The 26,634-nt window shown below is 45.9% G+C and overlaps 1 protein-coding gene across 6 annotated transcripts in view; it reads right to left on the bottom strand.

Moving 5' to 3' along the window:
• Positions 1–1,768: 1,768 nt before the first annotated feature.
• Positions 1,769–26,634, bottom strand: part of SPATA13 (spermatogenesis associated 13) — a 183,053-nt gene continuing 158,187 nt past the window's right edge. For all 6 annotated transcript variants that reach the window (XM_069640701.1, XM_069640700.1, XM_069640703.1 and 3 more), the window contains 2 exons: positions 10,944–11,018; positions 1,769–5,941 (listed from right to left, as the gene is read on the bottom strand). In XM_069640701.1, coding sequence (XP_069496802.1) covers positions 5,760–5,941; positions 10,944–11,018 — 257 coding nt within the window. In that variant the 3' untranslated portion in view covers positions 1,769–5,759. The remainder of the gene's footprint in view (positions 5,942–10,943; positions 11,019–26,634) is intronic.

The following is a 26,634-nucleotide window of genomic DNA, read 5'->3' as shown; positions in this document are numbered from 1 at the left end:
CTGCACTTCAAAGTCTCTGGGTTTTAAGCATGTTAGAAATAACCAATTATAATTATATATCAGATTAAATCGTGTGGAACTGTTCAATATGCAGTAGGGGCTGGCCTACTTTAATCACTATCACTGAGGTGGAGAAATTAGCTTTTCATAAGATTGCCTACAGCAATTTAACCCGTACATTGTTAAGGCACACACAAAAGCTCTGTCTGGCATTCTTCACATTTTCCTCATTTTACTATGGCTATCAATTTGGACCAAACATAGGGTCGCCGTTTCTAGCCATATTTTCAAGGACCAACTAAGATGATAGATTGAGGTCTTATTGGGTGAAGTCTGTCAAGGCAAAGCTCTAGCAAGACAGGTGATCGATTAATTTTACTGAGATGGCCCATGCAACCAAAACGACTTTAGTGATCAAAGCTCTCGAAAATTGAAAGGAGGAAAAAATATTGCATGCTGAATGGTCAAAATCAACTATTAACACGTTTTGTGGGGCTTCTGGAGATCTGCATGTTATTTTCAGCACTTATCAGAAGAGTCTACTATGCACTTTCTTTTGAAATTGCTATGTATGTCCACATCTTTAGTTCTGGAAAATAATGGATTTTAAGCAACGTTATCTGGCTTATTTGCACCTTATGTTGGCTCATGATCCTAGGGCCTGATGGGGTCTACAACATTTCTTTCCTGCTGCACCGAGAATTGAGGGAATATCCATTCTGAAGACATTCCACACTTTAAAATGAGGCGTGTAGTGCCTGTTCGCATAGTGATGATCTTTTAAACTTGTATTGTTTTATGTATTTACTGATGAACTGCTTTATGGATTATTCCACTCCACAAGAAACACGATTATGAGGTGGAGGCCAGCCACGTAGTTTGAAGAGGCTATATTGAGACCAGAAATGATACATGAGGTGGGACGGACAAAGAATCCGGAAGTGCAGTAGTTAAAGATCAGCGCTGGTAGAAGACTTGGCCCAGGCCCAAAGAAACACAGGCACCTGAAGAACCTGGATGTGCCAAAATGGGAAATTAGCTTTAGAGAGGCAAAGGCTGTGATAGTAGTACCCTCATGTGGCCAGCTGAAAGAGGGCACATTGGAAGTGTTTAACCAGGGGGTGACCAGATCCATTAAGGTGGCAACAGAAGTACAATGCTAGAATCCTTCAAGGTCCCAACATTACTCTCTGAAGGAGGATTGTGTGGAGGGGTTACCATCTGGGGATTAGGCGGGAGTTGGGGTTCAGTACCCACATGGGTTAACTGGTATCTCTATATTACGAAAGTCCCTTAAAAGGGACCAGTCCTCACGTTGGCTCCATGCGCAAGACCCCACCATAAATCTAGGCTATGGTGGGGCAAGCAAGGGGATCTAATCACACCACTCCCCTGATCCCAGTGCCACGCAGCATGCAGGAGCACCCTATGGCTACTCAACCCTTCACCTTAAGTGCCAGCCAGGGGACTTCGTCACATGAAGTAGCATTTCCATACTTGCTCCGTGGCTGGTTGGATTTCAGAATGAATGGCAACCACAATGGAAGGTGTCCTGTCCAGCCATACACACAATCCCTAAATACTGTTGACAAAATGCTCTTTAAGAATTCTGGTAAGCTGCCCCTTTGCAACCTCATCCCCCAAGATGAACCATGCATGCAAAGCTCACTGCTTGAACATCTCATTCTGGATCATGTAGTGTGTTGCACAGCCCCTCATCAACTAAAAACACACTGGATTCTTTAAAAAGAGACACGTCAGTCTAGCATTACATAAGGTGCATTGCACTTATTTTAATGAAAATATATACAAACGAGGGATGGGATGCAGAGTTCTTGCAAAGGAAAAACACAGATGTTCTCAAACCCAAAGACAGAAACCTGCCTTGTACCACACAGAGCTTTTCAGCACTTTCACAGCAATGTTGAATGGCCCATACTGTACATCACTCTTCAGCTGTCAACAGCCAATTATTGTGTTTCACAGCTGTGTAACAAAATACACATGGATAACATTCTGATGTGGCCGCAAATACAAAAATACATAGCATAGGTTATCAAAAGGCTTGACAAAATAATAACGATACAAATATATATGTATTTATATAACATTTTATATTCACATGTAATACAGAACATATTACTAATATATACAAATATAGCTCATTAAATTACAGAATCCTTCATAAGGCATCTTCAGAACACAAATGCCAAATACACACTAGAAAGAGGGAAGGCGATGCAAAGGGTTTCTTATGGCTAAGAGGTCCTTTGGCTCCAAAACTCTGGCTTGTGGTCCCATTAAAGGCCATTCAAGAGAAGAGAGGTACTTCTTTTGGCAATGGCTAAATATACGCTAATCACCATCATGCAGCAGACAGATGAAAAGATCAGGGTTTTAAAAGACATTTGAATTTTTATCAAGATCAGTTTTCTGGACTAATGAAGGAGTAGCTGACTTAGTTATTGAAAAAGTAACTACTCAATGGCAAAATGAGGGGACTTTCGCTCATGTTTGCTTCTATTTCATTACTTGGTACCGGCAAGGGACACCACATTGCAAGATCTAGAAATAATGATGGCTCTAACAAAATATGAATTGTCTTCATTTTTAGAACTGGAGCTTGATAAAAGAATCAATAAAACACCAGTGGCAATCTGCTCAATTTGAGCATCCGTTGAAAGCATCCTATTTGCTCTAAAAGGCTTGTTAGTCAAAGCTGAACATGGACAGCTGGGCTGGGTTAAAACTCACGTGTACAGACTCCCTGAATTTATCCTTGCCGGTGCCCATGGCAACAAAAAATATGCCTATGCATCCGATCATGTGACCTTCTCTTCCCACAGCCGCTACACATCTCAAACTCCTGGGCATGCCTAATTTGGATGGCCGTTCCAAATTAACACAACTGGCCAAGTGACTTGATCTGCACATTATGTTTCATGTGTGCCAAAGGTAGCAGCATTCCATTTACTCATGCTTTAAATCAAATAAATATCACACAGAATAGTCTGCTGGCCTCGCGTGCCTATTTCTGCACTCGGTATGGCAGTTTGATGTGCTCAATAAAGCCTTGAAATCTTAGGATGAAAAAGGTTTGAAGCATTAAAATCATCAAACGGTAAGCGTAGGTAGAAATCGGATCTTTCATTCTGGCTGAAAACGCTCAACTGTAAATAACACGCTGTGACATGTCTCAGATATCAACATTTTGAAGAAATCATGCCAGCTCATACTGTATAACCATATTTCACTAGGCTTTGTGGCACAGTTCACACGTTATCTGAACCAACTGTGGATAAATCGTACATATAAGGAATGGCCAGGCAATTGTTTTTGGCACTTGCCCAAATATCCGAGTCTATAACCGTTAAAATCAATCCTGTGCAGTTTGTAAATGCAAAGAATTAAACTGAACCCAATTCGAAGGCAGATGTCTAGTGTTCAAAATACTTAAGATATTATCATTGTTTTTGGTTATAAAGTTTACAGTTTGCCCTTGATAATAGATGGACATCCAGTGCCTAGTTCTACTGTTAGGGTAGCCCTTTGTTGCTTAGCTATGAAATACAGTAAAGTAATTAAATCTGTTTGAGAAATGACAGCTCAAGCTGTTTTCAGATGTGCATCCTGAAGAAGACTGAAGACTAAACATCTAAGAAATCAGTGTTGCATCAGTCGAAACCTCTTTGCAACTACTGCCAAACCACGAGGCAAGAGGATCACAAACACTCTATAATTTAACATGTACAACCATAACAAATACACACCGTTTTGGTAAAGAACGGCCTCGGTTTGTAAATCACACCTTCGCAATCCTGAACGCGTTGCGATCAAAAGGAATCTTCTTACATTGGTGCGTCTATAACTCATAAGAAGGCGTTAATTGACATTTTCCCAATGTATTAAGGAATTACATTTATACCAACTGGTTGGATGTATTGTTTCGGCATAAATACATTATTATTACAGGCAAGTTAACCGCTTTACAGAACAGTAAACAAGAGTACAAAAACATTTTAACACCAACTTCTACTTTGAAAATAGATTTGATCTTTGTAGGTTACACAAGTACCTCACACATCACTGTACATTTCAAGCTCCCTAAAAAAGAGAAGCTGCCTTCTAGACCCCAAGCGGCAACGAGTTGGCCCTTGTCCACTAACTGGACAACAGTGATAGAATTCCAAGATAGCGAAAACGTTTGGACCAGGGTCACTCTGAAACATTGTTCGTTATCCCAAACATTGTGCATAAGGGACAGTAAGAAGGTTAGTGGCCTGACCTATACAACTGCAGGTAAAACTGAAAATACTTGGTTTAAATCGCCTTAATTTTACCCGAGTGCTCGTTTAATCAGCAAGAATTACAAAACAATACTGGTCAAACTAATAGAATTGATAAAAGCAACCCAATGCTCATCAATGTCAGTTGTCAGAAATTATGTTTTTCCCCCAGTTTTAAAGTGTTTCTTTTCTTTCTATGGAAACTTTGTTGCAGAGGTAAGATCCGAACATTAGCTCCATCCTCATCGGTCACTCCAGTTTGAGATTGCAGAGGTCTGGGATGGACAGCAACGCAGTAGTGGATCAATACAATAAAACCGAGTGTGAGGACTGAGAAATGAGTTGTGAAACTGGAATTATATTGTCCTAGGTCTTTCCGAGAAACTACAGGATGCCAAAGCCCACAAATGTCTGCGCAGCAAAAAGGAGACCACCTGGGAATGCAGAGCACAATGCTGTATGAGGGTTGTCCCCGATACCTCAAAGAGAGGTAGGTGAGGATTTGAGTCATGCAATCATCATTGCACCAGACACAAAGCTTCAGAAGTTCCCCGGCATGCATGAGACCTGGGTCTGTGGCGATGGACACCCCCTTCTTAATGCCAGGAACAGCTGGCATTTTCAACCTTTCACTGGTATTCAAACCAGGCTTTTCAGTACCCCATTTGTCCTCGTGTTTCACATTTATCAAGAAGCCTGCAACATGCATTCACATTAATCCTACCCGTATACCACACTTCGATTTTTTCATTATGAAAAGTAGGCAAAGTATAGTACGGTAAAGTTGTGCTTTAAATAAGAGTTGAAAATTAAACATATCTTATTCGATCGCTCCCCAAAAAAAAATATCTACAATGTTCACCGTCTGCGAAGCGACTGAAGGATCCATGATACTCCTTTGATATCGTTGGGACAATTAATCGGTTTGCCATTTACAAAACAAATAGGTATTGTTTTACCAGAGGCAAGCTGAAGATGGCCGAGTAAGAAAGTCCACTGCTGGCAACAAAACCAGCATATTCCACTTGAATTAAAGCTGAACATACCAAATACAAGACACAATTATTCCAGCAGATCAGTTTTGCAACAAGAGGATATCTTCAAAACAACCTGGAGCGCACAAGGTCTTAAAATGAATAAATATACAGAGTATATGTTACTGATCTGGACAGAAAAGAAATCGTAGCCTGGTTTATGCTCCAAGCCCATCACTAATCACTAGCCGTGTCAGCGGGTAGTGCCTCTAGTCCACCAGGCAGGCAGCCTTTTACATTTCCCCATTGCAATGTTTCCAAATCGTCAAGTTCCTGCTTGCGATTGGTGAGAGTTTTTTTGGTGAAATGACAAAGGGATTTCTTTGAACCAGGACATTTTGTTTGGCCCCAGTAGTCCATCATCCCAGCTGAAATGCGGCAGAGGCTGGCGCATGTTCATGTCCATACAAGCCCCAAAAATATCAAATGCTTGTCCTCATCACTTCTTGAAGGGTGTAAGTTTGGTGAAGGTGTGCCAGAAGGGAGCTGGCTTATATTTGGGTTCAGCAAGGGCGTAGACCTGCTGCTGAGGGATGCTGGTGGGCACGGTAATGTGCCGCTGTTGAAGAGGATGCAGGTTCTGGTGAGGTGGCGGCACAGGACAGCCATTATAGTTGACACCTGGATTAGGGGGGAGGGGACAATGTGTTAGACCAAGAGGAAATGTATTCAACACTGCACAAAACAAAATATTCAAAGCTGTGGACTGCAAACAGACAATTACCAGGAACCACGTGTTAGTTCATAAATACATCTGAAACAATCCAAGGCTTAGTCTTCTTTCAGTTTTCACATGCTCTTGCGAGCATTACTGCATTCTCATCTCTATCTAATGACAAAATTGCACACTACATTAGTATTTACTCTAGTTTCTCAGGAGATATTAGTGCCCACTACATCACTGAATACTCTTGGATTATTATTAGTTATTAGACAGGTGTTCCAGGGTGGACAGGTCTGGTATTGGCCCACCAACCTGAGCCTATGCTCAGTGAGAATTCATGGCCATCAGTGGCCTTGTCTGCCCGCAAAAGAATCTGGTAATTGATATTAGCTGAAGGTATTTCTCTTAGGGCCATGCATACGGTACGTGTTCAATTTTCATAGGAAAGCAGGCTGCCGTGGAAAATTGTAAATGGGGTAAGTCCCTTTACTATGTCCATGGCAAGTATGACTGGCAAGCAAGATGGCTGGTGGGGAGGTAGTCCGTGAGCTGCAGAAAGGTAAGTGAGGAAGTCCGGGGCATTGGAGGCAGGAAGTGCCCAGGAGGAGAGGAAGCAGAAGTGAGGACCACTAGGGCGAGGCTGAAAAAATAAAAAGAAACAGAACCAGGGGAGAGGCGACAGTGGCCAGGACAATATGTGGGGAAATATTGGCAGATTCTGCCCGCTTTCCCAGTCACACGATTGGCCAGTGCCTCATCCCTGGTGCTACTAGACCCACTTTTATGGTACTAAAAGCTCCTCCATCTATGCATATTACGACCGCTTGTGAAAGGACTGTCTATTGTAGGACTGCATACCAGGGTCTATCTTAATAGTATTAGAGACTATGACATCCGTTCCTTTCTGCAGCCTCTCAATATTATTGACAACATCATTGGTGCATTTCTTAAAGTGTGCTGTAATACTGCCACATGTTGGATGTAGTAAATTACAATTCAAAAAAGTAAGTCAATTCATTATATTGTGTCGGTCATTTGTAATATTGCTATGCATTCCTAACAGGGCATACTGCACCATCTCTAGTGTATCCTCCAAGAAGGCATAATGCAGTCCGTCAGGAAATCATTGCTCACCACATGTGAGCAACGGTTCACATCATCAGTGCATACTTCTGACTCTCTCGCAATGTGAAGACCAGGGAGATAGAGATACATAATGGAAAGCACAGAGAAGAGAGGCAGGATGGGAGGGTAAGAATGCTGAAGGAAGAGAGCAGAAGGGGGATTGCATAATTGAGAGTGAAGCTAAGAGAACAGGTAAAAGAATGAAGGAGGAACACGACATTGAGGGAGAGAGAGAATGTGCATAGGAGCATCTCTCTCAATTCTCCATAGTTTGCAGGGTGAAACTGGGGGTCACACTCCAGATATAAAGGGGCTGGTCCATGGAATTTGTGCGCCGAAAAACAGGGATGTGTGTGCCATTCTGCCGGCAAATCCCCATTTGTTAAACAGGGATTTGCAGGCAGAATGGCACACAAATCACCGTTTTTCGGCGCACAAATTCCATAAATCTGCTCCAAAGTTTCTTCTTGAGAACGCTGTATGTTGGCCTGAGAGTGTGGGCAGTTTGCCAGCTGTGACTAGGAGCAAGTGGTTTCTGGGCATCCTGTCTCCCCCTCCAACCTAGCTAATCATACTCCCAAATATTTTATTCAAAACAGGTGGCTGGGCCTAAAAAGGTTTGACGGCCACTGACATCACAAGAGAAACCGGAAGTGATCACTGACCCTAGAATCATAGTTTGGTATTACCTAAAGATGCCCACCAAGCCTTTTATATTCCCTACCTGTACAAAACGTCTATTGACGTTACCGTGACATGCAATTAGACTAGTCCAAGCTCACCAAGCACTACCTTATTCCCAATAACTGGTTCGGTCTAATCTGAACCATACACCAGAACATTCTGCTCCTCATACCCACCCACGGCCTATTTTCCCCATGTAAATGCAACCTCGGGATGATAGCTCAAGGGCAACGCGCTTGCCTTGGAAGCAAGACGACGTGGAGCACCCCACACCCTCGATCCCCGGATCCACGCTTAGAAACCTCTGGGTATTAATACCCGATCAATCATAATCATAAGATGTTTACGGGTGAGGTCAGATTTATTGACAGCAGCATGGAAGTAATGCAATCTAAATGTGAAGTGTTCAATATTTAAACTTATTGATGAATGGGTCTACTGTACAGGGCCTGGACCCATGATACGTGTGTGTGACATTCTCTCGTGCAAGTCCTGAGTTTCCAGCTATTACAAGCATGCTATGCCCTTGCCCATCCAATGGCCAATTAGGCGAGCAGTGTTGTCTAGTACCAAGGTCATTAATGGCCTAGACATGGTTTCCTGTACTTGCACCGCCTCAGTCCAGATGTTTCTTTGCTCCGCATCACAGCAGAGCAAATAATAATGGAGGAGGGTAATACCGTCTGCCCAACTTGTGTGTATCGGTCATATGGAAGAAAAGAAGCGATTCCATGAACTTGGCATGTCGTGTGACGAGATGGTGCCAAGGTCAAGAGCCAAGCAACACGGATATGACGAAGCTTCACATATGCACCAATGTCACAAGACACTGGGAAGAGTGGATACGGACTACCTTAGACAAATTAATAATGCTTCTTGTAGTGGATTATTACAAGAGAACTGAAGGCTATTTGCTGTTGTAGTGAGCATTAATACTGCGTGAGGCCCCAGCGTGTGCTGACGAAGTATGAACTAATATAACGAAAGAGCCCCCCGTACGCAGTGAAGTGGGCAGCAATATTGCCGAAGCCACTGGAGTATGCACGAATATAGTGGATACTTTAGTGGAGTGTACGCAGCACCAGCCTTGAAGCAGAGTCATGGAGTATTCCCCGATTTGACACGAGAGCCGCAATAGGCACAGATGCCGTGGGTGTTCATTTCAAGGAGAAACCTGGCTGTACAATAATGCAGTTGGTCTTATGTGTCACCAAGAGGAAGTAGTAGCCCGGAACTGTGTGAAACGTAATACCAAAAGAGAAGCCAGACTATATACTAACGGAATGGATATTCATATCATAAATGGGGCCGCAGCAATGAGGTAGGCAGCCTTATCTTAAGAGAGGCCACAGTATCAGATAAGAGAGTGGACCGCAATATCACAAGCGGCTACACCATGCATTGAGAAGTATGCACAAAGGTGGGCCGACGCTGCATGCCATTCTCCGTTACTGCTCTCTCCGGTTTGGTCACTCTTTTCTCCCTCTTTCTAGCTCGGTCCCATTTTATTTCCCTCCTCCTCAGTTTGTACCTCGTCATTCAGTTCACTCACTCCTCCTTTTCCCGCTGGTTCAGATTCTGTTCACTCTGCTTGGCATTTTGGTTGCCTTTTCATTCTTTCCAACAATGGTCCTTCCCATGTGGTCTAAATCTCCCTTAACCCCCTCTCATTCTTCTGCCTCTCCTTTTCTGTCCCACCTCTCTCCCATTAGGCCTTTCTGCTCTCTTCATGTCATCTCCCTCTATCTCCATCCATTTTCGCTCTCCCTCTAGTTTGCTCTCTAATCTCTCTTTCCATTTTTGTTGCCTTATTCTATCGTTCCTTGCACTCCTGTACCTGTTGTCCTGGCTCTTTGCCCACTTTCCCTACACTCTACTGTTCTCGTTTTAGCTCTTCATTGGGTGTCCCTCCTCTCACACACCTCTCCATTTCCGGTTACGGCTGTGCTGTCTGGCTCTTCTTTTGTGATCTCCCTGCCAGAAAGCTTTTTTTTTAGTTCCTCAGGTAGTGCTCCTCCCCCTGACCTGGAGTCCCCTCTACGCATGGCTGGTGAAAGTCTGATCTTTCTGCAACAGGGCCTATATTGGTCAAAGCTTACTATCATGCTGTGGAACTTGAACCCCCACTCTCCGCTGTTGGTCTCCCCATACCCCAGTGAGGTCATGACCCAGAGTTATATGACCACTGACATAGGCAAACATACACATGTAATGTCGGTTCTGGTTAATCGGTTTTAAGCAGCTTCTTAGAGGCTCTGAAAAGAGATTACCCAGCTCTAAGCTTTTAAAACACCAATGCGTTAAGCATAAGGAAAAGAGAGGGGGAGAAAGTGAAGGGAAACAGAAAAGAGGAAAAATGAAAATAAAAAGGAGTGGCGGAGTGAGGCTGGGGAACATGGAGAGAGAATAGAGATGGGACTGAGGGAAAAGGCAGAGGCGCGAAAACAGGATAGCGATGAGCACAGAAGGAACCCAGAAGGCGGGGTAGAGTTGCAAAGAAGGGGTGAGATGAGGAGGAAGACAAAGAAATAAGAGCGCATAGTTGGAGGGGTGTGCAGAGTGTGAGAGGAAATGAAGACAGCGCGTGAAAGAGGGGACGAGAAACAGAAAAAGTGAGAGGGAAGAAAGGAACAGAATAGAGGTGAGAAACGTGAAAGGGGAGAGAAGGAAAAGACAAAATGAGGCAGAAATGCGAAGGGGAGAGGTATTTGCAGAGTGAGAGGAAGTAGGAGGGAAAAGGAGAAGAGGAGAGAATGAACTAAAGATGAAAAAGTAATTGAACTTGGAGTCACTAAGAGCATGGGGGCGCTGGTACAGTGAGCAGGATGGGCAAAGTAAAAGGAAAGGAGTGGGAGGAGGCCCACCTTGGGAAAGAGCAAGGAAGAAAACAGGGAACAGACAGGAAAGGCAGGAAGTGAGGGGAGAGCGAATAATTCAGGGTTTTCGGGATCCAAAGAGGAAGAGAGAGATAAAGAGTGAGAAAGGGAGCAAAGGGGAGGTACAGAAGTAGCCTTGGAAGTGACAAACCTCGAACTGTGAAGAGGGTGCGCCCACTGCATGTGGGCAGCAGGGCTCCGAGCACGGGTGGCAACCCGACAGCCTGAAAGGCAATCAAACGGAAGTATTGCAATACAGCGCCCACTTGCTCACCTTTAATCTTTCCGTGTCGAGATTTCCGGGCATTTTGCATGGCTTGCTTCTTTTGGTGTTCGGAAATTTCCATCCCTAAATATAAAAAGAGGAGAATGCGCTGTGAGTGTCACTACCCGCTGGTTCCCTACCAACACATAGGCGTGCCATTGTTTTTTCGATGCTCGCTTATCAGTGGACTGCAACCTCGGCCTCTCCAGATGTTTTGGACTACAACTCATCAGTCCTGGACAGCATTTTAGAGACCAGGCATCATGGCAGCCACAGTCCAAAATATCTTTAGAGCAGCAAGTTGCAGATCCCAAGAACAGGCACAGATCTGGCTGCCACTCACAACCCCCGTTTCCGTCAGAACCGGAAGTGTGGGCCTCGTGCACAGCGGAAACCGAGGCACCCTGGGGCCATTATCATTCAACGAATCCACAGAGGCTGGGTTAGCGGGGCCCATGTGGGTGCCCGTGTGCAGGATTTAGCAGTAGCCAAGCTTGGGGTTTCCCGTCTGAAATAGGATGAATTCTGCTCCTCAGATTTGGGTAAAAAAAAAGTGTTTCATAGGATTATAGTGAAAATATCAGTTCGCCCTGAATATTGACAACCCCAGACATGTAGAGGTGGAAATGCAATCTACAAAAATGGAAACTGATTAAAAATGCAGGTTTCAAACGTGTATGAATGGGGTCGCAGGATAGTAGCCGGCTGCAGGGTAAAAGGGGGAGGCGTGCACGCATGTTGGCTTATCAAGTACATACTCCGTGTTTGTAGGGCCCCGGGATGAGCAGGGGTGCGGTGGCATTGGACAAAAGGGCCACACTAGAGGAAGGGTTTGATTTTGGTGACGTGTGGGCCCAAACGATTTTCTTTCCTTCTTTTCACATATAAAATCACTCAATGAAATAATTAAAGTCTACTTTGGACAAATAATATTTATACAAATACAACTTTGTATTCAAAATCACTACCTTGAATAGTTGGTGTCTTGTAAACAGTATATACTCCTCCAAGCCATCATATGTTCCCCAATACACAGATTGGCAAGTCAAACCCCCCCCAATAATTCGCAGACATATACAAACATCTCTATATAGACGGACACCGTGAAAAGCCAGAAAGGCTGAAGTGGACGAGTGAAAAAAGAAATTCTGCGGTTATAGTCAAAGGCTTCCTCTTTTTCCCCCCCAATTTGACTTTCTTGAGAAATACTGGGTTTCCCCATCTCAAGAAAGCTGAAGTGGCAGCAGAACTGGCTACGGCAAAATTACCAGAAGGAAAGTTCCCACAATGACCTACCGAGGAGAGACCAGCCCCTCACTTCTTAAGCCATCTGCGCGTGAACTGCAGTCACACGTATAAATCCTGGCAGGGCGGACTCAACCCTTTCACTTTCTGCACTCACTGTCTCAACCTTGGTTAGTGGGGTCATCAGAACCCTTATCGTCACAGCGCTTAGAAGGCGCAGGAATCTGGTGTTAAGCTCTATATTAACAGCTAGGCATTGTTACGGTCAGACTGCAGATGGCACACAAGCTTCCAGCTGCTCCCAACTTCAAGTTAGTCACAGCCTGTAAGTTCATCAGCCCCGTGGCTGCGGTTCTCTTTGATTTGGTGAATTTTAACAGTGTCCTGAAAGAGCGCAGCAAGTGACCCAGAGTAATTATAAATGTAGTTCTCTACCTTTATTATTTAGACACATTTTATAGATTGTTTCCTCCCACCCCCAATATCCGATGAGCACTACATTGCTTTTTTATTTTGCTTCTTGGCTTCTTGAAAATGAGTTCCAACAACAGAAGCCAAAATCCAAGAACCCAAGAAAAAGAACAGAAATAAAAGGCTTCCGTTGTCTGCGTGCTGCTTTCTTACACATCTAGTGATGGCTGGAACTCAGTAGGAGACCTTATGTGCCACTCATTCACGCCACCAGGAAAATGTGAGGGGGTGCGTCGGTCTACTCAGGATTTGAACCGGTGACCTGTAGGTTAACACTTGGATCCTTGCAGCTAGCACCGAATCCATCGAGATAAACGACATGGCAGGCTTACATTTGGGGGAAACCATTTTTTTAATGTGGAGGGAGGTTTTGGCAGAAACTTAGATGGTGCTTCAGGCTCGAGCTCCAAAAGTTACACAAAAAACTGCAGCCAATAGGACCAGAGAAATCCCCTCTCCCCCGTGTTCATAAGGGAGTAGTTCAGATCAAGAGGCACCTCCTGCACCCCTTAAAGTACTAATGTCTGCAGATACGTCCCAAGAAACTATCCATCAGTGCTGTTGTGATGCTTTCAAGGGTTACATTTTCCTCTGAAGGTTGCCCTCATCATCTGAACTTTGTGACATTGGCCCCTGGCATGCTCAGGATTTCTACAGAATTCTGCCTAGAGCCTGCTTGCTTTCACTTTCTCCACTCTTTCGGGTCTGCTAAGCCCCACACCCTGCGTACTGATGCACAGAAATAGGGCATCCTTAACTAATGAACCTGGCCCTGAATGGATGCTCCCTTCCTGCTTCCATCACTCCAACACTGCCCAGGATTAAGCGCTCACAAAGGAAAAACTGGCATCCTCACTCACGTAGAGACCCAATCCATGAAGCTACATCCACCACTGCCCAGAACTAAGAGCTCATAGAAGGAAATCTGACATACTCCTGGACACCCCCAATACATGAATCTACATTCATCACTCCAACACTGCCCAGGATTTAGAGCACAAAGTAAAAGCTGGCATCTTCACTCCTGGCCAGATCCAATACATGAATCTACATCCATCAATCATTCCAACACCTCCCAGGATTAAGAGCTCACAAAGGAAAAGCTGGCATCCTCACTCCTGGCCAGATCCAATACATGGCGCTTGTTTGACATTTTGGCACCGTTTAGACAGAGGAATTGGCTAGTTTGTGAAATAGGAGGGCTAAACTCCCTTCTCATCACCCCAACTGTACATAAACAAGATATTTACATTTGTGGGGAGCTCCGAGACCATACAGAGCCTTCATGCTACTTACAGATCTGGGGTGACTTGCCGTACCCCACTCCGTAGGGTAGTTCTATACCATTGCAGGTAGGGGCTTCAGCTTGCTGAACTCCAACACCCAACAAAACCCCCAATGCGGAATGCCCAAAAAGAGGCTATCAAAACTGAAGGAGCACTACACAAAACTATACAAAAACATTAGCTCACGATGCAGATGCACAAGCAGGAAATTGTAACACACGCCTTGCTTCGTGCAGCAGATGTAATGTAGAGCATCCTCTGCTCTGATCCATCTGCTCACACCAACTCTAGGACTTGAAGTGCCAAGAGGCCATGCAAATGGCAGCAGTTGTACTATAGCACTACTCAATAACATAATATGTTGTACAGCTCCATGGCTTGGGATTTTGAATAGATTGTTCGAACTGCACTTGAACTGCACTTGACCGCAGTCATTACTGAACTGCAGGGTAATAAATTGCGGCAGGCCTCCTCGGTAATAAGTGCAACATGATACGCCATTTCTAAAGTACTAAGGCAGTCGCCCAAGCAACAGATTCCATGTCACCAAATTCAATCAGATTAATTAAATAACGAGAACAACGAGGAACACTGGTTATGCAAGATGAAAAAACCTTGAAGGCAGATTGGATTAGAAACCATTAAGAAAATGTCATCTTATAATTATGACTGGAAAGGAAATGCCAAAGGATATACACAGCAGGTGTCCCTACTCTACTGGGACAACATACAGTTTAAACTACTCGGCGATGGAAATCAAACCCTGCAAATACAATAGCTTTGTTCCTGTACAAGATGTCCCAACGATTAAGGATGACTTGTTAAAAGATCGCACCCCACAAGCTCACCTGAAGCGGCAGAATCCCAGGCCACAGAAGAGGCAGACGGAGGATCTTCACCACGGCCGGAGCAGGATCCAAAATGTACTGGCTGGCAATTCCCGGCCTCTGGCATTTTATAGCGTTTTGCGTTTGCTACAGCCCAGCAGGCATCCTAAACCAAGAGTCATTGTGACGGGAAATGTAAAGGCCACTGCCTTGTAAAAGCCACTTCTTGGGAAATCCCAGATTTCCAATAGTTTCCTGTTAAGGTGTTGCTTCAGGGAGGCATTTCCCAAAGGATTTCTCAACATATTTGGCTCCCCCCTACCCCCTTCAGATTTTGACCGTTCAATAGATCTAAAAATAGCGTGACAAAACCCCTCCCTCTTTCCGCACAAAGGGTGGAATATGCAGGGCATTTTTTGAAGCTTGCAGTCTCCAGGTCTGCTTGGGATGAGCCCACTGGAAGTGGCTAGGAAGGGATGAAGCTATTTAAGCTCTGCTTGCCAGGGGTCGGTCGCTGCCATCAAGTGCTGGACGCAGGATGTTCGTAAACCTCCGCTAAAATTCGGATAATTTCGGAGCATTAGGGAATCTCTCTCTGAGTAACGGAGCACACAGTCAGAAGTTGGCGATGAAGATCTTGGCCAGAAAGTATAATTCGGAAAAGAGAAGACTTCAAAACATTATTTCAAGAGAGGAACCCTAGCAATCCCCAGCAGAATGCCAGTGCGTCGTTGTTGGGACACATGGAGTGAATCGGTCGTGCTGGGCCGCGTGAGGTAATCGGCACTGCTGCTCGGAGCCAAAAGCGCTGAAATGACACAGGATCCGGGTCACAGCAGGATGTTAGGGAGGGAACAAGTTTGGTTCCTCCCACTTTTGTTCTGGTGTGTCCTGAGCTTGTGGGACACCTCCTCCCCCATGGTCTCGCCACCGGATTGTTGTTGGGCCGCCTACATCATGCTTTATCTTGCTGTTCCATGACCCGTGCCCTACGGTGCAGTCAGGTTTCCACAGTGGAACGCTCGTCCTGGGAGCTTGAAGCTGCACCAACATAGCGACAGTCTGCAGCCCCAGGTCCATGCCTCGGGCACAGGCAAGTGGAGTTTGGTGACAGGCTGCTAGGTTAGCGTGGCTACCGGGATAGGGGTGCTGGGTGGCGATCCTGCCGAGTCAACAGGGAACGGAGTGAGGATAGAGAAGCCTGCGGTAGAGCAGCTCTCCTTTGCTCGGGAGGTTCGGTCTGAACAAACAATGAATGAATCTCCGATGTGTAAAGTGGGAAGTGTTATAGCTCTCCTTCAGTAGGGAGCAGTGAGGGTGAAACGCTAGTAAAGGTATAATTTTGCTTATACGCGGCAGCATTTTGTTGAACTTGCCCTAGCCCTGCTCCAGTGGACTGAAAAAGCTGTGGCACAAGGGTGTATCGAGCATGGCCTTGGAGGCTGGAGATCTGAGTTCTAATACCGTCTTTGGTCCAGAATTGAATTGTATGGGCAATTGGCCATTTATGGAACTGGGAAGTGCAGCAGAATTTTAACTGTACCATTTGGCTCCAATGACTGGTGCAAGGCACACAAGAGGGGAAAAGTTAATTGGGTATTAATCCATCAGATGCTAATTAGCAGGATTTAGCAAGATGGTGGCCGACCCGAACAGTGCAGTATGAAACACATTGATGGATGCATTGAGTGCAGTGTGGGACATTGGGTTTTGTGCAAGTGCTGGAGCAACCACACGGTGCAGGGGCACATGACACAGGAATGAGGTGTCTGGGAGGAAAGCAATGCAGGGCCTCGAAGGAAAGGGATGCCCCCAAAGGCAGCTTTACACCTCTTTGCCAAGAAAAAGAGGATTCAATATTTTCTGTCAATACGAGAAACCAGTGCCAGTTATGCAGGTGCTAGTGGAGGTAGTGTTCGGTTCAGTGCATGTGGGGTGGGGTGGGGAGCAGAATGTTGAGCCTGGATTGGGATCACCTCCTAGGTTAGACACTCCTTGAGACGGGTGAGCTGGTGGTTGTGGAAATGTTGGCATGGCAGTAAAGGTTGGTAGTGTTCTCAAAGCAAATGTGCCTCCAGCACCGATGGGATCCTGTGGCAACAACACACTCAAAAATAGGGGACAGTTGGTGTTGGAGTAGCGTGGCTATGGGCATGCCACGTCTGATGGGGCAGGGCAAAGGCTCAGGGGGTCTGGTATGTTGGGGGCTCAGCCCAGGATCGACAGAAAGCAAGGAGTACTAGGGGCTACAGGCCCAGTGGTCCAATCTCTGCAGACAGGTAGCCCAGTGGCTGATTGATGCAGGTAAGAGTGGGGCCTGGATGACTCCACCTTCCCTTCATCTGAGGTTGATAAAATAATTACAAAAAAACAGGCAAGTGATTCTGATCATGGAAAGGGTATGCGAGAGGTGCCTGGGTGATCCATTTAGATTCAATTTGGCAATAAGAGTCAAGGGGTGGGATGTTTTAAAGATGGAGATCTCATCCCAGTCCAATGCAAAATGGAAGGTGAATAGGACTATTAAGTGCATTCTCTACCGTTTGTGTGTCTTCTTAGCACTAGGTAATGTAAAAGGTTATTGGAAGGAGAGGGAGAGGTGAGATGTGAACCCGGTTGTGTTTAGGAGTGCAGGCTGGAAGAACCAGTGTTCTGGTTTATTTGTAGGCGAGTCGTGGTGGGGGCACTTGGGTTACATTTTTCCAGAGGGTAGTCACATGTATAGGTAGCCAGCTTGTTTTGCTACTAATGGGATTGGCCCTGAAAGCGAGCAAGGGTTGAGGGGTTCTGGAGGGCTGTCTGTGACAAGATGGTGGGTGAGATGTAGAGTTTGCGTGGTGACAGAATGTACAGGGGATGAGGGGGCTACTAATTAGTGTTCAGCACAAATATGTAAGTGTACAGTATAAGATGGGTGTGTACTAAAAGATGGGTGTGCGCAGTATAAGAATGGTGTGCACAGTATAAGAACGGTGTGCGCAGTTTAAGACGGGTGTGTGTAGTATATGATGTGTGTATGCAGTAGAAAACGGGTGTGTGTAGTATAAGACGGTATTACCCAAATTGACCTTTTACAATTGACCTTTTGCACAATTGACCCAATTATAGTGGTCCTACTTGACCTTCTGCACAATTGACCTTTATATTATTTTAGTTATTTTGTATATGTATTGGGTTGGTTTTGGATTATAAATAATATAAAGGGGATTGGGTGGGGGGTTGCGGGTTTTTTTGGATTGGGTGGGGGGTTGCAGGGGGTTTACCCCCGCATATATGTCCTAATTGACCTTCTAAATTAGGTCAATTCTCCCGAGGTCAATTCTCCAGAGGTCAACTGAGAAAAGGTCAATTAGTAAACAACCGTATAAGACGGGTGTGTGTAGCATAAGATGGGAAGTAGAAAGTTGAGCAGCTTAGTGAGAGGTGCAAACCATCAAGAAGCCACATGGATGGTTGTAACCATGCACCGTATATACTCATTGGGTCCAGCGCACGATTTGAATGCATGGATAAAATGTCTGCACCATGGTCACTCCAGTGAGGTTCGAGGGCCGTTTGCTTCCAATTCCCTGGTCTGGAAGCTTAGCAGACTTTCAGCCCATTCCATGCCGTAGGCTATACACACGCATCAGTGCATGTCTGGCGCAGGGCAATACCCATCTCCAAGGCTTCCAACGTTGGTTGAAGGGGCATCACATAAACCAGCAAGGACAAAACACGGGTGTCCATGCGCCGTTGCCATAGAATGGGTGGTTAGTAGTGCCACATGACACTGTTGAGACTCCCACAAACCATAGTGTGCACGTAAACAAGAATAGGAGACCTTTCACAACAATGCAGATGTTGCATGTGCATGGCCAGAAGCCATACCACCGCACCACAGTACAGTGTTAAATGCTGTAGCACGAGGTGAGATAAACGTCAGTGGGCACGTCCAAAGAGGTTAAGAAGTGTGCGTCAATAAATGACATCGTCAGCAGATACAAAAGACACTAAATGAGTCTTGTGAATGGCACATCACAGTTGTGGCAGCAATGGTACCGTTATGCAATGCATGAAACCATGGCAAAACCAAAAAAGTTGATGGCTGGAAGGGTTTGAATAAATCATAACCTCGAGCACAGCTCTGAGCAACCCTCCAGACCATGATTCTTCGCCTGCCACACCATTACAGAAGGGGAAAGACCAGATGCAAATCAGACTTGGTCCCACCCCAAAATGGCAGTCCAGCCCGAACTGCTAGGCCACATCCCTTCTGCACAAAAACTGTAGCATCCCCAGACATGTTTTGATCTTGTAGGGCCTCATCAGTGAGGAGTAGCTTGGGTCTCGAGGACCAGCAGGCTCGGGACCCACGTCTGGGCATACCCGCCCCACCCGGGGTGACCAAAGCAAAACCAAACGTATGAAACCATGCCTGGTAAGCTCACAGAAATACACATTTACTATGCACCCAGGTGCACACAAAAAGAAGGTGTCCACTACGCAAACGTAGACACAAAAGGTGCAGTGTTCAAACACAAAGCACATCTTAATTGGCACAAGTGTTACTAATGTACAGGTAAATCTATGGCAGAAAGTTGTATGGTATACCACACTTATTAGACAATGTAATCACACAACCATATTAAAACAAGGGTACATTTATTGGAAGTGCAAATATGCAAACACTATGTGCAGAAATGCACTGTTAGTTCATTGGCAAAAAAGTGCCAAACGGTGTATGAAAATGTACTCTTATCTGGCATATCTGCATCCTTGTACTTGAACCTCTTGCCCCAGGTTTCCTGAGCCAGCATCCCTCTTCCCATTTATCTTATAAGAGAAAAGATGTGTTTTTCCTAAGGGTCGTGAGGCCCGGGTTGGAACGGTGTGATGCATGGAACCATGGGTGCACCAGCTGAGAGTATGTTCAATGAATGCCAGTTAGACCCCGATAGAGGGACAGGATGAATGAAGAAATGGCCGGTGGATACTAACCAAACACCATCTTTTATGCTACTTGAAGCGAAGGACCTGACCAATTTAGTAGGACAGTGGCCCTCATTAAAACTCTGGCAGTAGCCGTGCCGTTAAAAACGGCACGGCTGCCGCCGGAGTTGCATTTTTTACGGCACCTGTGAATGGGCAAGAACCGGGTCGTGCCGAGTTAGGCGGACCCGGTAATTGCCCATTTTCGGGTGCCAGAATCAAGGGCCTCCCCATCCCCATTCTGCCCCATAGGTCTGAATGGGGATGGGGACATTGGATGCACCGGCACATTCAGAGTTGTGCCAGTACATCCGACGTTCTCTGCTCGCGGGTGCCGTTACACCCGCCAGGAAAAACCTGGCGGGTGAAACGGTTCCCGCGAGCAGAGCCCGTAGTATGGCGGTCCGGGAAGTATGGTATAAGTATGATTACCAGTACCGTACTTCCCAGACCGACATGCTCGTAATGAGGGCCAGTGACTTATTCTCCATGAAGAAACCCGGGACCAGAGTCATATGTGTGCATCCTTTACTGCAACACTGTTCAACCAAAATGTGAACCTGTGACCTGTAATTTTCACACAGATCTTGGCTAAGGATGCGTAACCTATAGGATTCTTATTTTGCCAGCTGAAAATAAATAACTATATGAAGATATATAAGAGCCACTTGTGTACACATTTCTTTAGAAGTCTCATTTCTGTGTGGAAAATGTTGGACCTTTCGAACTGCTGCTTACCTAATCTTCTGGCAGGCCCCATTTATCCCTCAGATTGTTACAGGACTACTGGCAGTGTCACACTCGCAGATTGTCTCTCGTGTTAGTGGGTTGGGTATTTACAGTCACCACTACAAACATGACCGACTACTACACACCAGGTTTTCCCAGATTGGAATGGAGAAATAGTGAATGTGTTCTACATACTGCAGCAGGACTCAAAGGAGACTGCAAATTCGACCACATCCCTCTGGCCCTTATCGAACAGCACTGGCTTCCACTGCAAGTACATTTCTCCTTAAAATCCTGCTGCATCATCTACAAAGCGGTCATCCTAAAGTCCCCAAACTTCCTCGCCTAGAAGCTCCGACTCTCCACAGGCCTATGATCCACCAGAACCAATGAAATATATAGCGCGTACTCTGCCGGTACAAAAAGGGAAGAACCAGAAGGTGGGGCTTCTTGCTCTACGCCTTCAAATCTGGAACCTCTCACCATTTAACACCAGACCCACAACATAGCTGGAGTGCATGGAGATTAAGATTCTCAAAAGAGGAGGAGATAAGCTTTAAATGTCACTGTGATCTATATTATTAGATTGTATGACAGTATTATCTTAAATAGTGAAAAGGCACATACGCACCAGGGGAAGGGTGCTCATCCAATCAGGTGGCTGGAAACACAGCCAAGAACACAGTGTACCGCCTGCATTTTCCAGCCACTGAGGCCCTTCCCTGGGCGCTGCCATCTTGATTGTGGGGATGTAACAGAGAGCCTTCTCCCTATCGCCGCCTCCCACCCTTTCAAGAAATCTCGCACCCTTCCCCACTTACCTGCTGGATCTGAGCTTTGTGCTCCAGTCCCAGTGCCCCTTCCCACCTTTGGCTGCAATAGAAAAAGAAAGCGGACTAAGTTCCTTTTCCTATGGCAGCAGCCATATTTTTTTTTCCGGGAGATTGGGCTTGTGAGATACCGGCAAAGTATGTCTCCCACTAAGATAAATAAATACAACTATTGATGTGAATAGCAATCGCCCCTGCTTAGGCGTGTGTACAGGGCTGAGAATGGCCCTGAGGCCCCTACATAGGCTCAGACTGGAGGGCCGTTTCTGGCCCAGTTCGTACCCCTAAGCGGAGGCGATTGCTACAGTCAAGTGGGTCATTATATGGTTATGTGGACTTCCCATTTTAGGGGACTATGACTTTGGTAATACATAATGTTGTTGAATGGTCAGTTTATAGGCCAAGGTCGAATGGCATTTTATTCTTAGACTATTTCAGACGTTTCTATGTTCATGATGTGCCACTTGAGACGGATGCCTGTGATGGTTCTACATTATTTTGCCACAGAATTTTTCGTCGCGGGACTTTTCATTGCCTTTTTTTAATTGAAAAAAACTCAGTTTTTTTTTCACCCACAAATATTTATTTCATTTTTCACCCCCCCCCAAAACAAAAAAAACAAACTTTTTTTCGATAAAAAACCGCAATGAAAAGTCCTCCGACTAAAAATCCTGCCGCAAAAGAACAGTATACCCCTGTGATGGTCCCTCATTTATATTTTTGAAGGGTAACATGGGGTTGTTCAATGTGGATGTATAGGCTCTGAATACTATAACTTGTTTGGGTTATTCTTGTTCTTGGTTGAGAAGGGGGTTAATGTGGACGACCACTTGGGATGGGTATATAAAAGGATTCCCAGGGCCCAGTAGTTATTTTTCACTTTGTCTCAAGGAGGTTCAGAGGTTCTTGCGGTTGGGATTAGGGGCTTGTTTTGTACAGTTTTAAATGTTAATGGCTGCATATGAATCATGTCAGGAGCCAGCAGCTGGCTTGTTTGAGGGCTTTCCCTGGGTGATTTTCTTCTGCTCGTCTACGGGGCTTGTCGTGGTTCTGGTAGACTATAGATTCTAGGGGACCTTTTGCTGGAGGGCTGTTTCTCCTATGAGTGGAGATACCAGCATCCTAGACCTTGCTCGGTGTACCTCGGATGTTCAGTTTGTTTGCTCATGGGCAAGGACTGGTGTGATTGTGCAGGCTGTTAGTCCCTGTAGGGTCATGCAAGCTTTGGTTTTTCTGCCTTATTGCTGGTCTTGTTGCAAAGAATTCATAGTCATAAAATATGGTATCGCCAGCATCATCACGTTTTATAATATTTCAAATCATTAGCTCACCACTGTTTGTTTTTGTTAGTGTTTGTGTCAACAGATAACAGAGCTTGGTGCACAATAGTACCCTACACGGAATGTGTTCTGTAGCTGTATTTGCACATGGAATGTAGTGGTCTATTCTGCAGGCGCTACAAGGCCACTAGGAACACAATATCCTCGAATGGACACCACGACCGCAAGAATCTCCCAAACAGGAATAGAATGTACGCCTTGAGAGTTGCTCAAACAGCCCGAGCTCATCCACTATGGCAGCACGGGTGAGACACATGTACATCTACCCATTTTGCAGTGGGAAATACTGTGCATCTAGGCTACCTCTCCCTTATTGGCTGCTGAAATACATGGTCAAGGGATGCTTTGTGAACAAACCGAACACAGAACTCCGTCGGCCAAAGGAAAGCATGTGGCAAATGCATGTTCCTTTCCATTTGATTCACGCGAGGTGTGAAGTGGAATTATTGAACAACGCGAGGGCATTTGACAGATGCCAGTGTTAATTTTGCTCTTGAATTTATGGCCTCTGAGCGAGGGCTCAGGTGGTGGGCCAAGATGCCAATTTATTTGCATTGGGCACAGCGTGTGGGCGCTTTGAAGGCGGTTGAGCCATAGCATCTTAAAAGGGTGGAAAATACAATTTACATACATATTGCCTACATGTCTAAACTACCATTGGCAATATTTCTTGCTGTTCTATTTCTATTTTTTTTTATTTAGTGCATCTTACACCATCTTACACCAGTAATGGTATTTTAGCAATGGGATTAACTGGTTAGGATCTTAGTGGTAGCATTTAGATACTTGATAGAGGCTAAAGTCATTCAGGATAAAGCTAAGTTTGAACAGCTTTCATCAAAGAAGGACGATCAGAAACATCGAATCTTAGGGGCAGCGAGCTTAGCCATCAAGTATCTTGGACGGAAAAAGCACGGGCATCAAGCTGCGCAGAAAGACACTGTGGAGTGATTAGATAAGCAGCTTGGTAAGGGCACAACATTTGAACGAAAACTATGACTTGGGTGAAATAGGTACTAACGGGAATTACAGCAAGGACCTGCTGGTGACATACTAATGGAAACCAGACTTTTTGGCCAGTCTGGGTTTATGCTCATTGCTGGAAGGATGTCAGAACTATTCTCATTTCAAATGGTCCCCGCTCTTAAACGATGATCATGGACAGGTTAACAGAATTTTACTTTTTATAAAGTCAGTGATTGTGTTACCCCAGCCTAGAGACCCAAGCTACTCCTCACTGATGAGGCCCAACAAGGCCGAAACATGTTTGGGGATTCTTGTGGTCTCGTGCAGAAGGGATGGACTGCCCCTTTTGGGGTGGGACCAAGCCTGATTTGCATATGGTTTTTTCCCCTTCTGTAATGGCCTGGCAGGCGAAGATCGATGGTCTGGAAGGTTGCCCAGAGCAACACCAGTGGTAAAGATTCAGTCTAAACCTTCCAGCCATCACCTCTTTGTTTTTGCTTACCCCAGCTTTAGCCAATTCATTTAGAGGCTTACAGGAGGGACACAAACGAGGAGTGATTGGATCAAATGATGTAGGCATTGGGAGAGGGAGGGAGTAAAAACACTACTTTTATTACGCCAATGCAGGCATAGTAAGTAAGATGTACTACTCTGAGGAGTGATCGTCCTGCCAGGTGAGGCAGGCATACCATTATCCAGATGCATCCAAAATGGGTTGCACAATTGTTTTTACAGGATTCATAGACGTTTGGGAGGACCATACCCTGTAATACAGTATTCTGGGGACATGAATGCTGTCCCCAGAATACTGGGCCCCCAGGCATAACCAGCATGGGGGGGGAGCGGCCCTGATCTTCCCCGAGTTTGTCCCCGCTACCATCATACCCACTCGAGCCTATTCTTCTTTCAAATGTCTTGTCTGCAGGCCTGATGCCTCCCCTGGCAGCTCTCCAACTCTGGCCACCATCTAAATGCCCCATGGCCAGGTCTCCCACTTCCTCTCGGATTGGGCCGACCTCATCTCTTCTCTCCTGACCTTCTCCTCCAAGCTGCTCCTCTTCAGAGACTTTAATATTCACATCGGCTCCCCTAATGCAGCCTCTGGGCACTTCTGCAACATCTGACTCTCCTTCACTCTCCTTCTTCCCTCCAGTCCTACGCAATCTGCCGGACACACCTTGGATGTTCTCATAATCTCAGACTTGCTCATCTCCAACCCTCTCATTACTCCTCTCTCCCGGTCCGATCATGCTCTCCTTTCCTCTCACCTGGACCTCCTTGGGTCCTCGGCTAAGCCTCCACCCGCACTGCCAGCCTCCTACTTCATTCGACTAATGAAGCGAGTGTCAGTTGCCGCTTTTGCCGCCACCTTCACTCCCCCCTCCTACGCCTGCCACTGATTCTGACACAGCCCTCACTAACCTTCAACTCTCTATTTCCTACACTCTGGACATGCTTGCCCTTGCCATGAGGATTCGGCATGAAACCTGCCTCTAAGTGCAAGTCCTGGTAGGACCTTCACCTTCTCTCCCAACTTCCAGTGTTATGCAGAGGACATGCAGCTCTCCTTCAAACTACCCGCCTCGCTCATTCCTGAATGCCCCTCTGCTATTTAGCCCTGCTCCCTCTTTCCCTCCCACACTCTGATCACTATCCATGGGGCCCCTTCATCAGCCTCCTGTGAAGCAAAAAACCTTGGTGTCATCTTCAAATTCCCCTCTCTCCTTCTCCCCTCACATCTCTGACCTTGCCTAGACGGCCACTTTCAGCTGCACCAGAGGCATTCTCCCTTTCCTCACCTTCCCCCAGAAACTCAATGTCACCAGAGCTCTGTTCTTTCTAGGCTAGACTAATGTAACAGCCTCTTCCTCAATCTGCCAAACTCCTTCCTTTGTCCCCTTCAACTAGTATCACTAGTATTACTAGTACTAGTAATCCAGAATAGGGCAGCAAGACTTCTCCTTGGACTCAAGCCCAGGGACCGCATCTCTCCAGCCACAAAGTCTCTCCACTGGCTCCCAAGTGCTGCAAGGGGGGGGGGGGGGATAGCTCAGGGGCAACAAATTTGTCTTGGAAAAAGACAAAGCAGCGCAACACAGGCTCGAATTCCGCGTTTAGAAACCACTAGTTGGTATTAAGCGCACTATATAAAATAACCAAAAAAAGGATTAAGTTCAAGACCCTCTGCATCATCCACAAGGCTTTCTGGGGTCTGGGACCCCTCTACATCCAACTCTCTCTCCTGAAATACCTCCCTGCTAGAGCTCTTCGGTTATCTAACTTGCAGATCAGATGTTTTTCGAGGCAGAGAGTGGGGGGGGGGGGGAGGCGGGAATTGATCGCGCTCCTCCACAGGTCAGAGGTGCCTTACTCTAGAATGGCCTAAGACTTGAGTCGGATCTCCTTAAATTTCAGAAGATCCTCAAGACCTTCCTTTTCTCTTCTTCCTTCCCTCTCTCCCTCCCCAGCTAATGTCCCCCTCTGCCTTAGACTGACGGCCTGGTTCCTTAAGAGTCATACAGGGCACCAGCCTCCCACTCACCCCCCATGTCCATTATACCCCTGCACTTGGTCTCCCCTGACCCACCCACACCCACACCCGCCTCCTCATCTTTCATCTGCCTTCACGCCCCCCCCACTTGACTTGATGACCTTGGAGCCTTTCCAGCCCCCTACCTCGCACTTTTCTTGTGGTCCCCCCCCTTCCACTGCTTTCTCTGCTTCCCCTGGCCAAGTCCATTTGGCCTCCCCCCTGGCACTCCTCGCGGGCCCTTCTGCACAGTTCCTGCACTTCATCCTCCCCTAACCTTCCCCTGGCACTTTGCGTTTCTGTACTTGCATGATCTTAATGTCACAAGGCCTAGTAAGAACGCTACCTTTCGTCTCCCCTGTTCCCACACACTCTTGCATTGTTGCGCATCAAAACACGTGTATAGGCGCATTATAAATAACTAATAAATAAATGATTTTCGGAGCATAATAACCTGCAGACCATCAGGTAAACATTCTGGAGACATTGCTTTCCTCACAGAGAA

This window comes from Ambystoma mexicanum, chromosome 7q (genome assembly GCF_040938575.1).
Source record: "Ambystoma mexicanum isolate Mex_15411 chromosome 7q, UKY_AmexF1_1, whole genome shotgun sequence".
In the NCBI taxonomy this organism is placed as follows: domain Eukaryota; kingdom Metazoa; phylum Chordata; class Amphibia; order Caudata; family Ambystomatidae; genus Ambystoma; species Ambystoma mexicanum.
Note: the sequence above shows the minus strand (reverse complement) of the source record. Positions and strands in the feature narration are given on the sequence as shown.